The 13,528-nt window shown below is 49.6% G+C and overlaps 1 protein-coding gene across 4 annotated transcripts in view; it reads right to left on the bottom strand.

Annotated features, from left to right (window-relative positions):
- Positions 1 to 11,145, bottom strand: part of AMPH (amphiphysin) — a 136,024-nt gene extending 124,879 nt beyond the window's left edge. For 2 of the 4 annotated variants that reach the window (XM_075745356.1, XM_075745357.1), the window contains exon 1: positions 10,942 to 11,119. In XM_075745356.1, the coding sequence (XP_075601471.1) occupies positions 10,942 to 11,010 (69 nt within the window). In that variant the 5' untranslated portion in view covers positions 11,011 to 11,119. Of the gene's footprint in view, positions 1 to 10,941 lie in introns of all 4 variants that reach the window. The other 2 variants (XM_075745358.1, XM_075745359.1) reach the window with 2 other exon arrangements.
- Positions 11,146 to 13,528: the final 2,383 nt, after the last annotated feature.

The following is a 13,528-nucleotide window of genomic DNA, read 5'->3' as shown; positions in this document are numbered from 1 at the left end:
CGGCCAGCCACTTCGTCCACCGTGGGTGGCTCTTCACTCTTCCAGTCAATTACTGCCAGTGAGTTGGCGTACGATGATGGTGCACTTCGCACAAATTTTCGCCACATGGGTCGGGTACACTGGACTTCATTGGGGTCTGTGGGCAACTGTGCATTGTCCGGATCATAATAAACCATCTCCTGCACAGCTAATTCCCTCAGATATTGAATACCTCTCTCCATAGTGGTCCGCTTGCCTGGCCGACATACGACATCTTCGCTGAAAGGATACCTTTCCCTCACACTTGACAGGAGGCGCCTCCAGAGGCTAAGGGCCTGTGCCTTCTTCCCAATTGCTTTGTCAATGCCCCCTTCCCTAGACAAGGATCCCAGCTGCTTGGCCTCCCTGCCCTCCAGTTCCAGGCTACTGGCCCCGTTATCCCAGCAGCAGAGCAACCAGGTAATAATATGCTCCCCTGGAAGGCAGCTGAAATCTTTCCGCATATCTCGCAGCTCACTCAGGGACAGGGATCGAGTAATCACTTCTGGTTCTGGCTCTTCTTCTTGTTCTTGTGATGGCCCCCATTCATCATCATCTTTCACTAAGCAAACCGATTTCCTTGTGTATTTCTTTTTGTGTATAGGGGCAACTGATACTGGTGTGGGTTGATCTTTTGGCTCGACTACAGTGCCTGTTGCGGGGGCCCGGGCAGCTGCAGTGCCTGTTGCGGGGGCCCGGGCAGCTGCAGTGCCTGTTGCGGGGGCCCGGGCAGCTGCAGTGCCTGTGGGTCCGCTCTCTCCCTCTGGATGGTGCTGTCTACTATCCAGCAGTGTTTGATAGATTGTGGCCAGGGCCCAGCACAGCGCAGCAAGTTGTGTCTCCTTAGAATCCCCACAGCATTTTCCTTTCAAATATTCTACCATTTTATCAGGGTCTTGCAGTTGTTCAGGAGTGAAGCTCCAAACCATTGAGGGTGAAAAGGTCTCTAGATACCCGCCCATACTCTCCCACATGCCATGCCAGCCCTGACCATTCAGTCTTGGGGAATATCCCTGGGTGGTACTCTTGAAAAGATTTTTGCTAACCCTGAACAGGAGTGGGAAAGCATTCAGGAGACCTAACAATAGGAATATACTGGCATGAACATTCCAAGGGTATTCAAAATACTCAAAAATTGTTGTAACCAACCAAAAGGGAAAAGAGGAGGTGAAAGAGTGGGAGAAGGTATCCCCCCCTGTCTTCCCCATAGATTGGGTCCAATTATTAATCAATTCTGAAAGATACTGACCGAGGTACGGGCCTGACCAAAATGCTACATACACATACCAGCTCAGACCCATGACTGTCAATGATATCTTATCATAAGTCATTATCACACAATACAACAACATGAGAACAGGAACCCCTCTCCCAGAGGTGATAAACAGCACTGCAGGGATTGCATAGAGTAAACACGGGTTTACAAACCAGAGCCATGTGACCAAACAGAACATCATTATGACCAGCAACTGTTTCAATAACATTATAAATGCTTATAACAACTTTGTTTTAACACACTTGGGTCAGACTTGTCGTTATCACAACCCCTCGAGCCCCACGTTGTGCACCAAAAAGGACTGACGTGGTTTAGCCCCAGCCGGTAGCTCAGTGCCACGTGCCGCTCGCTCACTCCTCCCCCGGCAGGATGGGGAGGAGAACGGAAAAACAACGGCAAAGCCTCGAGGGTTGGGATAAGGGCAGGTTACTGGGACAGCAAGGGAGAGGGAAACAATCAACAACAGTGCTGATAACAGATAGTAACGATGGGTGATAACAGAGAACGATTTTACCAATCCGAAGACTGACCGACCGGACGCTCGACCCGTCCCGGAGCCACGCCGAAACGCCGAACCCGCCCCTGCCCGACTAGCCCCTTTTTATGGTGAGCATGACGTCACATGGTATGGAATAGCCCCCAGCCAGCTTAGCTCACCTGTCTTGGCTTCTTGGGAAATTAATTCTATCCTTGCCAGAACCAGGACAGTATGTTTTCTTTTCCTTTATGGAATCTTCTCCTTTACAGCACTTTAAACGCTAGCTAAGCCTCAAAAGTTCTCACAAACTGGAGTATTTACTCCTTTAACTTGTGGATGAAACTGAATATACTACTGACTAGAAGCTCAACACCAAAGAACGACATTAGCTGGATTTTCAGGAGCTACTAAAGAAACGCCCAGGAATAAGCCTCACTGAACCCGAGTTTCAGAAGTGCTGGAGCAGCACCAACAGTGTTTATTATGAAGAGCTGGTCAACCCCTGGAAGAAGTTTCCTGGAGAGATGGTCGATGCCCCATGCCTGTCAAGTGTTTAAGAGGCATTAGGACAATGCCCTTAATGCCATGCTTTAATTTCTGGTCAGCCCTGAATTGGTCAGGCAGTTGGACTAGATGGTCATCATAAGTCCCCTCCAGCTGAACCCTGCTGGTTCTATGCTATGCTTCTTCCTAACTCCTCCTTTCCCTACCAGTACACTCTGAGGAAATCTCTGACGCCATTTCTTCCCAGCCCTACACTAGCAGAAGGCACTGAATACCAAGAACCATGTATCAACGCAGGCAGTAACTCTGCCATGTTGTAGGAAGGAGGCACGTACCTCCTAATGGTGTGAGAGCTGTGAATCAACTTGAAAGAACAGGACCATCTCTACAAATGCACAAAAAGCAACTATGAAATTCATTTTTTGAAAGCCTTTATGTTCATCCAGTTAAGCTGGATGGAAAAAACCTCACACCTCTGACACCAGCAAGCCTCAGAGATCAAGCCCTCACTCTGAAGCAGGACATACTACTCAACTAAACGCTTGCAAATTATACTTTTGAGGTAAGCAATACTTGTTCATTTCCCTGGGGATATGTCCTTTGCTCCTTGTACTCATTTTTAGAAATGCCCGAGCTGTGTTCCTTTAAAAACCCAACCTACTAAAACACAAGAGCCTGCGAACAAGAGTAGTCCCTCAGAGAGAAGGTCCATCTGGCCCAAGACTCTGTCTCCAGCGTGGCCAAGCGTCGATGTCTACAGGAGAGCATCTGAGCAGTGCAGGTCTCCTGCTGTCGGGCTCCTGGGGGTGCTCATGGGCCTCAATGGCTGGGACCGGCCTCCCCCGGGACCCCCACCTGCACCGTCTCCTGCCAAGGGCCCCGGGGACGTGTCTCAGCTCAGCCTGCGGCCTTCAGTCCCTGCCTGAGCCATCTTGTAGGTGTGCCCGTCCCTGCCCCTGTCTCCTGGATGGGCCTGGCACCTGCACTGCAGAGAGCCCCTCTCCTGGATGGAGCCCTCAGACCTAGGTCAGCGCTTTTCAGGCACAGAAGAGCATCCCCTTTCTCCCTTCCCTTCCCTATTCTGTTTTATTCTACACGCTCACCACGAGTCGCGTAATGATGAGACTCTTACTTGCCTGAAATGCCAGGGCTTGTTCAGCTCCAAAACCACTTTCAAGAACACATCACACAAAAGTTACAAGAGCAAGCAGGATTTTATTTTATGGTCTTTTCCTGAATGCATCCAGAGCCAGTGCTCACAATCGTGAGGACAATGCGCATGTGTAGCCAGGAGCAGGCTGACGCATTCTTCTGCTTAGGAAAAAACATGCCTTGCAGTCTGGCAAAGGCAAGGCACGGAGCTGCAGAAAGGAGCAGCAGCAATCCAGGACAATCAGTCCCTGTTTCCCGAAGAGAGCGAGCGTGAAGGAGGAGGCTCAGGACCGACCACACACACACCCCAGAAGAAGAAGACAACGTAGAAGAAGACGAGGAAGAAGAGGCGGAGGTGTGTGGTACCGTGGGCTATTTTGCAAAGATTGGTGCGTAGCGATGACAAAAGCATACTTTTGGCATTCCCAAGCTTGCTGCGCTGTGCTGTGCTTCTTGGCCGGCGATGCGTGAAAAGCGCTCTTGCGCCTGCCCTGCGCTTGGATTGCCCGCAGGGAGAGCTGCAAAGTGGCAGCTGCTGCTGCTGGTGGTGCAGCAAGGCTGGAGCCCTTCCAAAAACACAGGCTGTCTTGCAGAAGCAAGAACCCCTGGGGAAAGGGAGCCAAGGGAAGAGCAGAGCTCGCTCCCACGACGAAGGTGCACCGGGCAAGCGAGCCCGAAAGAGCCAGGGGCCGAGAGAGTGGCACCTTGGAGGTGCAAGAGCAGCAGGCAAGACCCTAGCAGGAAGGGGCCAGAGGAGCCCCGCCAAGGGGCTCTGCTCAATGCTACAGAGGACAAGAAGCAAGGCCCGGGGGCCTCCCTTGGGGCCCGCCCTGCGGCTCTAGAAAGCTTCCTCCCCCCGGATGCGGGGCACGAGGGCCACCTTCGTGGAGCATGAGCAACAGGCACCTGGCCAAAATGGCCCAAAGCAGGCCTGGCAAGGGGCCGGTGCTCAAAGCCGCGGAGGAAGGCAAAAAACCCCCGGGGACACTTGCTCGCCCACCGGGGGGAAAAAAAAGCCTTCCTCCCCCCAGCTGCAGGGCACGAGAGGCCATCTTCGTGGTGCATGAGCAGCAGGCAGTGACCGAGCCCAAATGGAGTGGAGGAGCCCTGACAACAAGTGGTCATGCTCAGTGCTGCAGAGGAAGGCAAAAAACCCCCGGGGACCAGTGCCAATCTGCCCCGGGGGAAAATTCCTTCCTGACCCCAGCGGCGCTGGCGATCGGCTATTCCCTGAGCACGTGAGCAAGACCGACCTCCTCCTCCTCCTCCTCCTCCTCCCACAGGCAGGCTGGTCACGCCTCCCAGGAGAGAGATGCCCAAGCCCTGGTCTCCCTCAGCCTGCAGCCATCTCAGGGGCTTCCCAGAGTGGCCAAGAGCCCCCAGCCTGATCGACCTTGGGGGCAAGGTGTCCAGTGGGACACCAGCGGGTGCTCCAAAGCACCGGGACCCCTTGGCAACCTCTCTGCATCCTCCCCTTTCTTACGGCTGCTGCCCCTGGCTCCACAGGGGATGAGGACGGCGAGCTCTGCAGCGCTTCTCAAGGAGGCATTCCCTTGCTCTGGCCACAGCTATCCAGCGGAAAAGGCCTGATAGCCCTGGGCACCTCCAGGCCTTGTTGTTGGTTCTCGTCTCCTGAGGGGCTTGCGTCTGTTCCTCCAAGGCTGAAGCAGGATTTCCATCCATCCATCCATCCATCCGATGGTCTTTGAAGGTGGCCCTGCCAGGGGCTGGTCTTGCAATGGAGAATCTCCGTCCAGCAGGCTCGTCCAGCTTCCCTTCTTCCTCCCTCAGCCTCCACCAAGGAATTCCACCGGCTCCTCCAGAACTTAACTCTCAGATGGCTTCGAGCTGCCCGTGGGCCAGCTCTGGCAGTGGCACACAGGAGGATGCTCCATGTATCCTGCCCTGGGGCATTGGTGACTGCTGCATTGCTGGGCAGTGGCACTGTGATGTGGGGGGTGACAGGGCCCCACATGCACAGCCCTGCCCACCGCAGCCCTGCCTGCCACCCCTCTGCCCACCATCCTTCTGGTGAAGGCAGGCAGGCCTGCCTGCCTTTGGGGTGCTGGCCCTGAGGCAGTCCCTGTGCCCAGGAGGCTGTCCCTGCCTTTGGTGGCCATGCAGCAAGCACAGCTCTGGGCATCCCTGCCACCTCCTCTGCCACCCAGCTCCAGAGGACAAACCTCATGCTTTTACTCTTCTCTCCTGCCATTGCAGAAATGAACCCTTCAGCCCAGAGAGCACCACTATTATCCATACCCTCTATGCACCAGAGCCAATGTCCATGGGGCTTTCTTCGACTGCCCAGTCCTCTGAGTTGGAGGACCATGACTGTCAGAACAATACCTTTCCATTTGTAGACACTGAAATTGTAAGCAACCAGTTGTATCAGTTGAATGTTCTTAAGTCCATGGGGCCTGATGGGATTCATCCCAGAATACTGAAGGAGCTAGTAGATGTTAGAGCAGGACCCCTTTTAATCATCTACAAAAAAGTCTTCGGAGTCTGAGGAGGTCCCCACTGACTGGAAGCTAGCCAACGTTATTCCAGTTTACAAGAACTGAGTGAGGGAAGATCAAGGAAAGTACAGACCTGTTAGTCTAACCTCAGTTCTGGAAAAATTAGGGAGACGGTCATGCTGGGTGTTATTGACAGGCATTTAAAGAATAATACAGTCATCAGGCAGAGCTGATATAGGTTCACAAAGGGAAAGTCCTGTTTAACTAATTTAATATTCATCTATGATAAGATCACCCACTAGTGGATGAAGGGAAGGCAGTGGATGTAGTTTTTCTGGGTTTTAATAAGGCTTTTGATACTGTCCTTCACACCATTCTTCTGGATAAGTTGTCCAACTGTGAGATGAGCAGGTATACAGTACACTGGGTAAAGAACTGGCTGAAGGGCAGGGCTCAAAGGGTTGTAGTGAATGGGGCTACATCTGGATGGCAACCAGTCACCAGCAGTGTTCCTCAGGGCTCAATTCTAGGGCCCGTTCTGTCCAATATTTTTGTCAACCATCTGGAGGCAGGAGTTGAACGTGGCATTAGTAAGTTTGCTGATGATCCTAAACTAGGAGGTGCCATTGACTGTCTCAAGGGAGAAGTGGCTTTGCAGAGGGATCTCGATAGGTTGGAGCATTGGGCAACCAATGGCATGAAACTGAACAAGACCAAATGCCAGATTCTGCACCTGGGGCCGAGTAACCCATGACACAAATCTAAACTGGGAGGGGACTGGCTGGAGATCAGCCCTGCAGAAAGGGGTCTGAGAGTGCTGGGTGACAGGAGGCTCAACAGGAGTCAGCAGTGTGCCCTGGCAGCCAAGAGGGCAAACTGCATCCTGGGGTGCATCAGACACAGCATAACCAGCCGGTCAAAAGAGGTGATTATCCTGCTGTAATTAGCACTGGTGCGGCCTCACCTCGAGTATCGTGTGCGGTTCTGGGTCCCACAGCTTAAAATGATGTTAAGGTACTTGAAGGTGTCCCAAGGAGGGCACCAAAGGTGGTGAAGGGGCTGGCAGGCATGTCCTCTGAGGAGTGGCTGAGGACTCTGGGCTTGTCTAGTTTGGAGAGAAGGAGGCTGAGGAGCAACCTCGCTGCTCTCTCCAGCTTCCTGCGGAGGGGAAGCAGAGAAGGAGGTGGTGATATCTTCTACCTGGGACCGACAGCCAGGGTGCAGGGGAATGGCTCCAAGCTGCATCCATCAGGGGAGGTTCAGACTTGACATGAGGAAACATTTCCTTACCAAGGAGGTGGTCAAACCTTGGCAGAGGCTTCCTGGAGAAGTGGTTGGTGCCCCACACCTCTCAGTGTTTAAGAGGCATTTGAACAGTGCTCTTAATACCATGCTTTAACTTGCGGTCAACCCTGAAGTGGTTGGGGAGTTGGACTAGATGGACATTGCAGGTGCCTTCCAGCTGAACTATGCTATTCACTTAGAGGTGTTGGGTTATGGAATAGAGGACAAGGAGATAATTAGTGTTAGAAATAGGGTTAGCAGCTTAAATTCCAATTTCTAGAGGAACCTAAAGATATAGCCAGCCTCAGTTATGGACACATCTGTTCAGGTTTCAGTATAAACAGACATTTAAATGCATCAGTGTTTCATTTACTGTTATGACTGGGATGTAGGCTCTTAAGTTGCTCTGATACTTTCCAAACTTTAATCCAGATTCTTCAGCTGACTGTTGGCAGCTTGCAGCAGGTGCTGCAAGCTCAGCATGTCCACACTTCCTGAATTTTGGAGGAAGAGTCATTGAAGAAATGCAGTGAAGAACAGTCTGATTTAGTAGATGGGACACTCACCGATTCAAAAATCAGGGTGCCAAGGCATATGTGCCACCAAAGTACTATCTTCTGGATGATGTGAAAAATGGAGTGACCAATTATTAATTCTAGTTGTTTAAAGCTGTGTTTCATTTTCAATACTAGCCTGGTCCAGCCCATTTTGGACAATTGCCTTCTTCCCCTTCACTTTATGATTGTGTGATTTCTTACTTACTTTAGCTTTACATTTTTTTTTAAATGTCATTTGCCATATCAAGCCATTGACACATTTACTTTACCCATTTCCACAGTTAGAGTAATCTAACTATTTCTGGAATCTGATAAGAAAAAACAGTATTATTGATGTTATCAAGTCTGCTCCATCACAGAGGGATGATTACTTTTGTTTAAACTAGGAAAATAGGATGCATCCACATAACTCAAGTTTAACACTTCTAGTGCAAGACAGATAAATTTGCCCCATGTGAGATGTTTTCATGTCAGTTATTTAGCTTTTGTCATAGAAATAGTGACTACACACACGTATATGGGCACATGCACTACCTACACCGTACAAATAAAATTTCTCCTAGACTACAAGGAACTGAAGATAATGATAGCATTGTTAGAAGAATAGTTGCCATAGATGAAGGTTTGTTTTACAGCTACTCCATGTTTTTAATATATTATGTTACATCAATAACAAATAGGAAACTATGTATAAATGCAATTGAATATAACGACACATTAAGTAAACTGAAGGTGTCTAAATCCAACATAAGCAACAAGATAAAACAACTTAGAATCTATTTAAAAATCTGTAAGCCAGTGTGATATTACACACCTGTCACAATGTCATCCTTATTCACACCATCAGAAATCAGGTAAATCTTAGACTTAACTCCTAGATACACTGTACTTGATGACAACAAGTACCCAAAGCAAGCAAACAAGAAACAATCAATCTGTATCATCCCATTTGGGGGCCTTTTATTATTATTTTTTTAAAGTAAAGTTTTAGCAAAAATAACAAAGGATTTAATGTTGTATAATCATAAAGGAACTCAAAGCTACCCAGAAGAGTAGGCAGGAGAGTGTAGATGTGCACAGCTCATGCAATAACTACACATGTATGCCATGAAGAGGGAAGTAAGGATACAGAGCTACATGGTACTGTGACCTACTCTGTGCCAGGTCACTAACAGCTTTCATTCCCTGTAAATAACCAATGTTTAGACCCATCAACATAAGAAGTAACCACCACAGGTGCCTTAATGAGGCCAAAATTGCCAGATGGCCAATTGCCATACACACAGATCAAACCAGAGAAATTTTCCCCTCATTAGTGTGGCTGATCACTGAAGCAAAGGTAGAGCAGCCCAGCCATCAGAGCCCACCAGCATCCCCAATTCACACGCAACTGTTGGGCTCAAGGCAGCTACCCTGGAGCTGGCACATAAGCAGTCTTTGCCAGGACACCACGTACTCAGATTAAGCTGTGCTGTCTGGTATTGCACATTTCTCTAAACAAGACCTTCCATGTTTGAACAGACACACTTGGAAGCAGTACATATGATTTTTAAGATTCACACCAATGCTTTACTGGATGGCTAATCGTAACAACGCTGACAAAGACACAAAGAAACAAATGCTATTTTCAGGCTTCTACTCCAACCACCAACCCTACTCAACTCAGACCATAGATCTCTTCAAACTGTTAAAAGAGTATGTTTTACTCAAACAGTTGCAGTCCAAAACTGGAAGAATGGAAATGCATCATGACTTCGGTAATGAAGAGTCTAGTACTTTATGACCTTGTGAGCTAGATAGGAGTATTTGAAAGGGAAAAATCCATCACTTGCCTGTGACAGCCTCAACTATTAGCATTCTTAAATAATGACATGATTACATATGAGACTTTTCTGCACATTAATTGTTGCAATTTTTATTCCCTTAGAGCTCTGCAGACCTCAACGTACGGCAAAAAGAAAGTAGGGATTTATAGGCAGTGAAGTATGAGAAATAATGGTCATAAAATAATCTCTTTTAATTCTCCAGAGCCCTATTACACAGGGCATGTAACAACACAGGATACATGCTAGAGGGGTATAAAGGTTTTATTAGCCCTCAAAAGAGATGACTTGCAACACTTGCTGACAACTGTGCCTCCCAAATTCACACTCAGAACAGCTTTATAACAAACCATACTAATAGCCAATACGAATGCTATATATAGTCACACACAAATGCTATTCTGCTTGGTTTGATCTCTGTATCTGTGGTCCTGTTCCGAGACACCCAACAGCTAAACAGGAGTTACTTGTGTGGAACATTTATGTCTATTGCTTTTATTAGTGAAGATGAACAAAATAAACAATGGCCAACAAAGCCCTTATCTTTGAGCAGAAACTCCTGCAAATTCTCCCTGACTTTGCCGGTTGCTCATTCCCAGGCTACAGTAAACACAAGAATCAGCATCGAGTTTTCTAAGCAATGAACGCCATCAGCTGCACAACATTTTGACCCGATTTATGACATTTTGTGAAGCTCCCCAAAACCGAAGCAGCTACTAATGAAGGCGAGGGCCTCTGCCAGCACTCCCTGCTCTGGCCCCCCGCGTGTTTCTGTCACACCGCTGCGGCCGGCTGGCTCAGCTGCCGAGCGAGCGCGGCAAGAAGGATCGTTTCAGCCGGGGATGAGCCGGCGCGGATATTAAAGGAAATGCAATCCTCTTAGGAGGGCTAGCGGCGGACGGTGAGGCGAGGCGAGGCAAACCCTTATTTCCCCGCGCTGCCCGGGGCGGCAGCCCGGCCACCCCGCCGCGGTGCACAGCCACCTCGGCCTAGCCCCCCCACCCCCCGAGGGGAGCCCGGCTCTCCGTGAAGGGCGAGGAAGCGGCGTTTCGCTCGGGCCTGCGGCAGGTGGACATCAGCACACCCTCCGCGCCCCAGAGGGGAGCGACCCGCCGGCGGGACGCCGGAAACACCGGTACGGCCGGGCGGGGGGCGACTGGAGCGGTTAAATGGGCCAGTTACATAATAACACGCCCCCCCCCCCCCCCAACCGCCCCCCCTCCCGGAGGCGGCTCCGCACCCCTGCGGGCAGGGAGAGGGGAAGCCGCAACGGCAGTCGCGGGGGGCGAGCGGACCCCGGGCACCGCCACCGCAACCGCCCCCCCCCTCTTTTGCCCGCCAGGGCGAGGCCGCCCTTCCCCAGCTCCCCCCGTCCCGCCCCGCGACTCACCTTCTCCTGGGCGCGGTTGAGGCGTTTCTGGACGTTTTTGGCGAAGATGCCGGTTTTCATGTCGGCCATGGCTGGCGGCGGGGATGGGGAGGTTAGGAGGGGGGGAAACGCGGGCGAGGCAGAGCCCGGCGGCGGCGACCGGCAGCGGCGAAGGCAGGGATGGATGAAGGGAGGGCGAGGAGTAGGAGGAGAGTGAGAAGGAGGAGGAGGGCCTTAAAGACACAGCGGGGAGAGGCGGGGCCGCCGCCACGGCCTCAGGTGAGCCATGCCCCCCTCCCCACACCCCCCTGCGGCCCGCCCCCGGACCCCCGGGGAGGCGTCTTTTGGGCCCCCCGCAGGGCGGGCAACGTTGTCTCCTGGCGATGAGGCAGTTCCTCTAGGTAATAAAAAACATCAAGAAGATAACGGGCGTGAAGATTTCCAGAAGCTGCCACTGCTGTGGCAGCTGATGGCCGTGGCAGCTACCAGCACAAGTCCCCCTCGTACAGCTGGAGAGCGTGAGGCACCCACTTATTCCCCTAGAAATTTCCACCAGGTCAGAGTCGTTCCCGGTTTCCAAGCTCCTACAATGCCTCTCATTTTGGTTTTGGGTCTGCAGCATCATGGGACTTCAGCACAGTAATAGGATGCTGCGGTTCAGGGTCTTGCACCCCGGCTGGCCTGGAGGTGAGCTTGCTGGTGTGGCCGGCAGCCATGTTGGGCTCACAGCGCCCACACAACCAAATGCAAGTAATATGCGTTGACTTGCCATTGAGCTCCTCTCAGCATCCTCCTCCTATCCATCGCTCATTCCTACCTCAGTGTAGCAGCCAACAGTAATAAACTGGCTCCAGACTGGTTTCAGGGTTTTGATCTCGTTCCTGAAATTATGACTTGTGGTCAAAACTAGAGGGTAGTTGCAACAAAACTGTCCATCCTCTCTTGATATTCAAGCACCCCAAAATCTTCCAAATACAGAATTGCTCAGCTCAGGTCATTCAAGGTTAGCAAAGTCAACCTTCCTACATACTGTGGCCCCAAATTCGCTTCCGGCATTTATTTCTGCTGTTTTCCCAAGCACGGAGTTCCCTGATATGAAGAATAGAAACCCAGCGGCAAACACAGCAAAGCAATACAGAGCAAAACACTGGAACTTCAGGCTCTGAGCCTGCACCTATATTCTTCTACAGGGAGCTGTTCTATGTAATACTTTTCATTGATTTTTCAGATTGATACAAAACACAAGCCGGAAGGTCTTGTACCTGCCAAAAGAAAGTGTTTCATACACCTAGTAAGTCCAGCTATGTTTCTGGAGACCTTGTATTTCTGACATCTGCCCAGTCCCAGACATGCACAGTACATTTTCCTAAGGAGATTTAACATACTAACTGCAGCAGTAACTATTTATTACAAAATTGTGACCTATGTAAAGGTAGGTGCTTACTTAATTCTCACATAAGCATCTTTTAAAAAGAAAGAAAAAAAAATACAAAACAAAAGCAGAAAAACAAAGCAAGCACATCCTAGCAACCAAGGAAACTTTTATCCAAAAGATTGCAGACAGTCTCTTGTTAGGCTGGTGAAAGATCAAAACAAAATCCCAGTGTGCACAGGGCTCCCAAATTCTTTGAAGTAATTTTTCACATCTTCTTCAGAGTTTTTCTTTCTGGCCACTTTGGCATCTGATTCCAAACAGATCACACCACTTTAATAATAAAAAAATCATGAAAAGAGGTGGTGTTAACTTTGATCACTCATGCATTTTTTTCACCAAAAGATAACCAAGGTAGCATGGATCAGCAGCACAGAGTGTATTTGGTTGCATTTGGCCTATTAGGGGGAGGGAGGACACTTTCCCGTGCCTTTTTGTCCCCTGTTGTCCAATACAACGATAGTAGATTCCCCCATCACCAAGCCTGAAAATGCTTTTTTTTTTTTTTTTTTTGGCTCATGCTGGTGGATGAGGAGGATGAAGATGTGTGGGCTGTACTCAGCCCTACAGCCGCTCTCTTCCTCGTCAGTCAGTTGACCTGTGTTGCCTTTGCCCCATTTAACGGCCTCAAACAACAGCCAGAAATGGCTTTTTCACTGGCTGGTTTATGAATGTGTGTGTTGCTCTCCATCAGCTAGATTTTGGAAAGTAATTATCAGCAAACAATCAGGCTGATCTCTCCATACTCCCTGTCTGTCACATATAACATTTACTGTAAATGTCTCTTATGAGAAAATTTCCCCATTAAGATGTGTATCAAAGCACATTTCTCTCTGTGCATTGCTGACACCTTAGCCTGAAATAGATGTTGTTTAAAGGTGAAGAATCATTTACTACAATTTACCCTGCTTGTTTTCCCCCTGTGTTTGTTGTGTTATTGTTCATTTGGTGTTATTTTAAAATGAGATTTCAATTCAGTTTCACCCTTGAATAGCAGTGATGATCAGTCATTCATAGAAAAATACTCCTAACAGAGTGGTGATTTTTGAACGTAAAATCTCAAAGGGGAAGGGAGACGATAAGTATTACCACTACTGCTACATCACCATTTTTGCCTGGTGATGATCCCTGTTCACCCAAAATGTTAGTCAGAAAAATAAGAATTCTGCATCTCTT

Source organism: Balearica regulorum, chromosome 2 (assembly GCF_011004875.1).
Source record: "Balearica regulorum gibbericeps isolate bBalReg1 chromosome 2, bBalReg1.pri, whole genome shotgun sequence".
NCBI classification, from domain to species: Eukaryota; Metazoa; Chordata; class Aves; order Gruiformes; family Gruidae; genus Balearica; species Balearica regulorum.
Note: the sequence above shows the minus strand (reverse complement) of the source record. Positions and strands in the feature narration are given on the sequence as shown.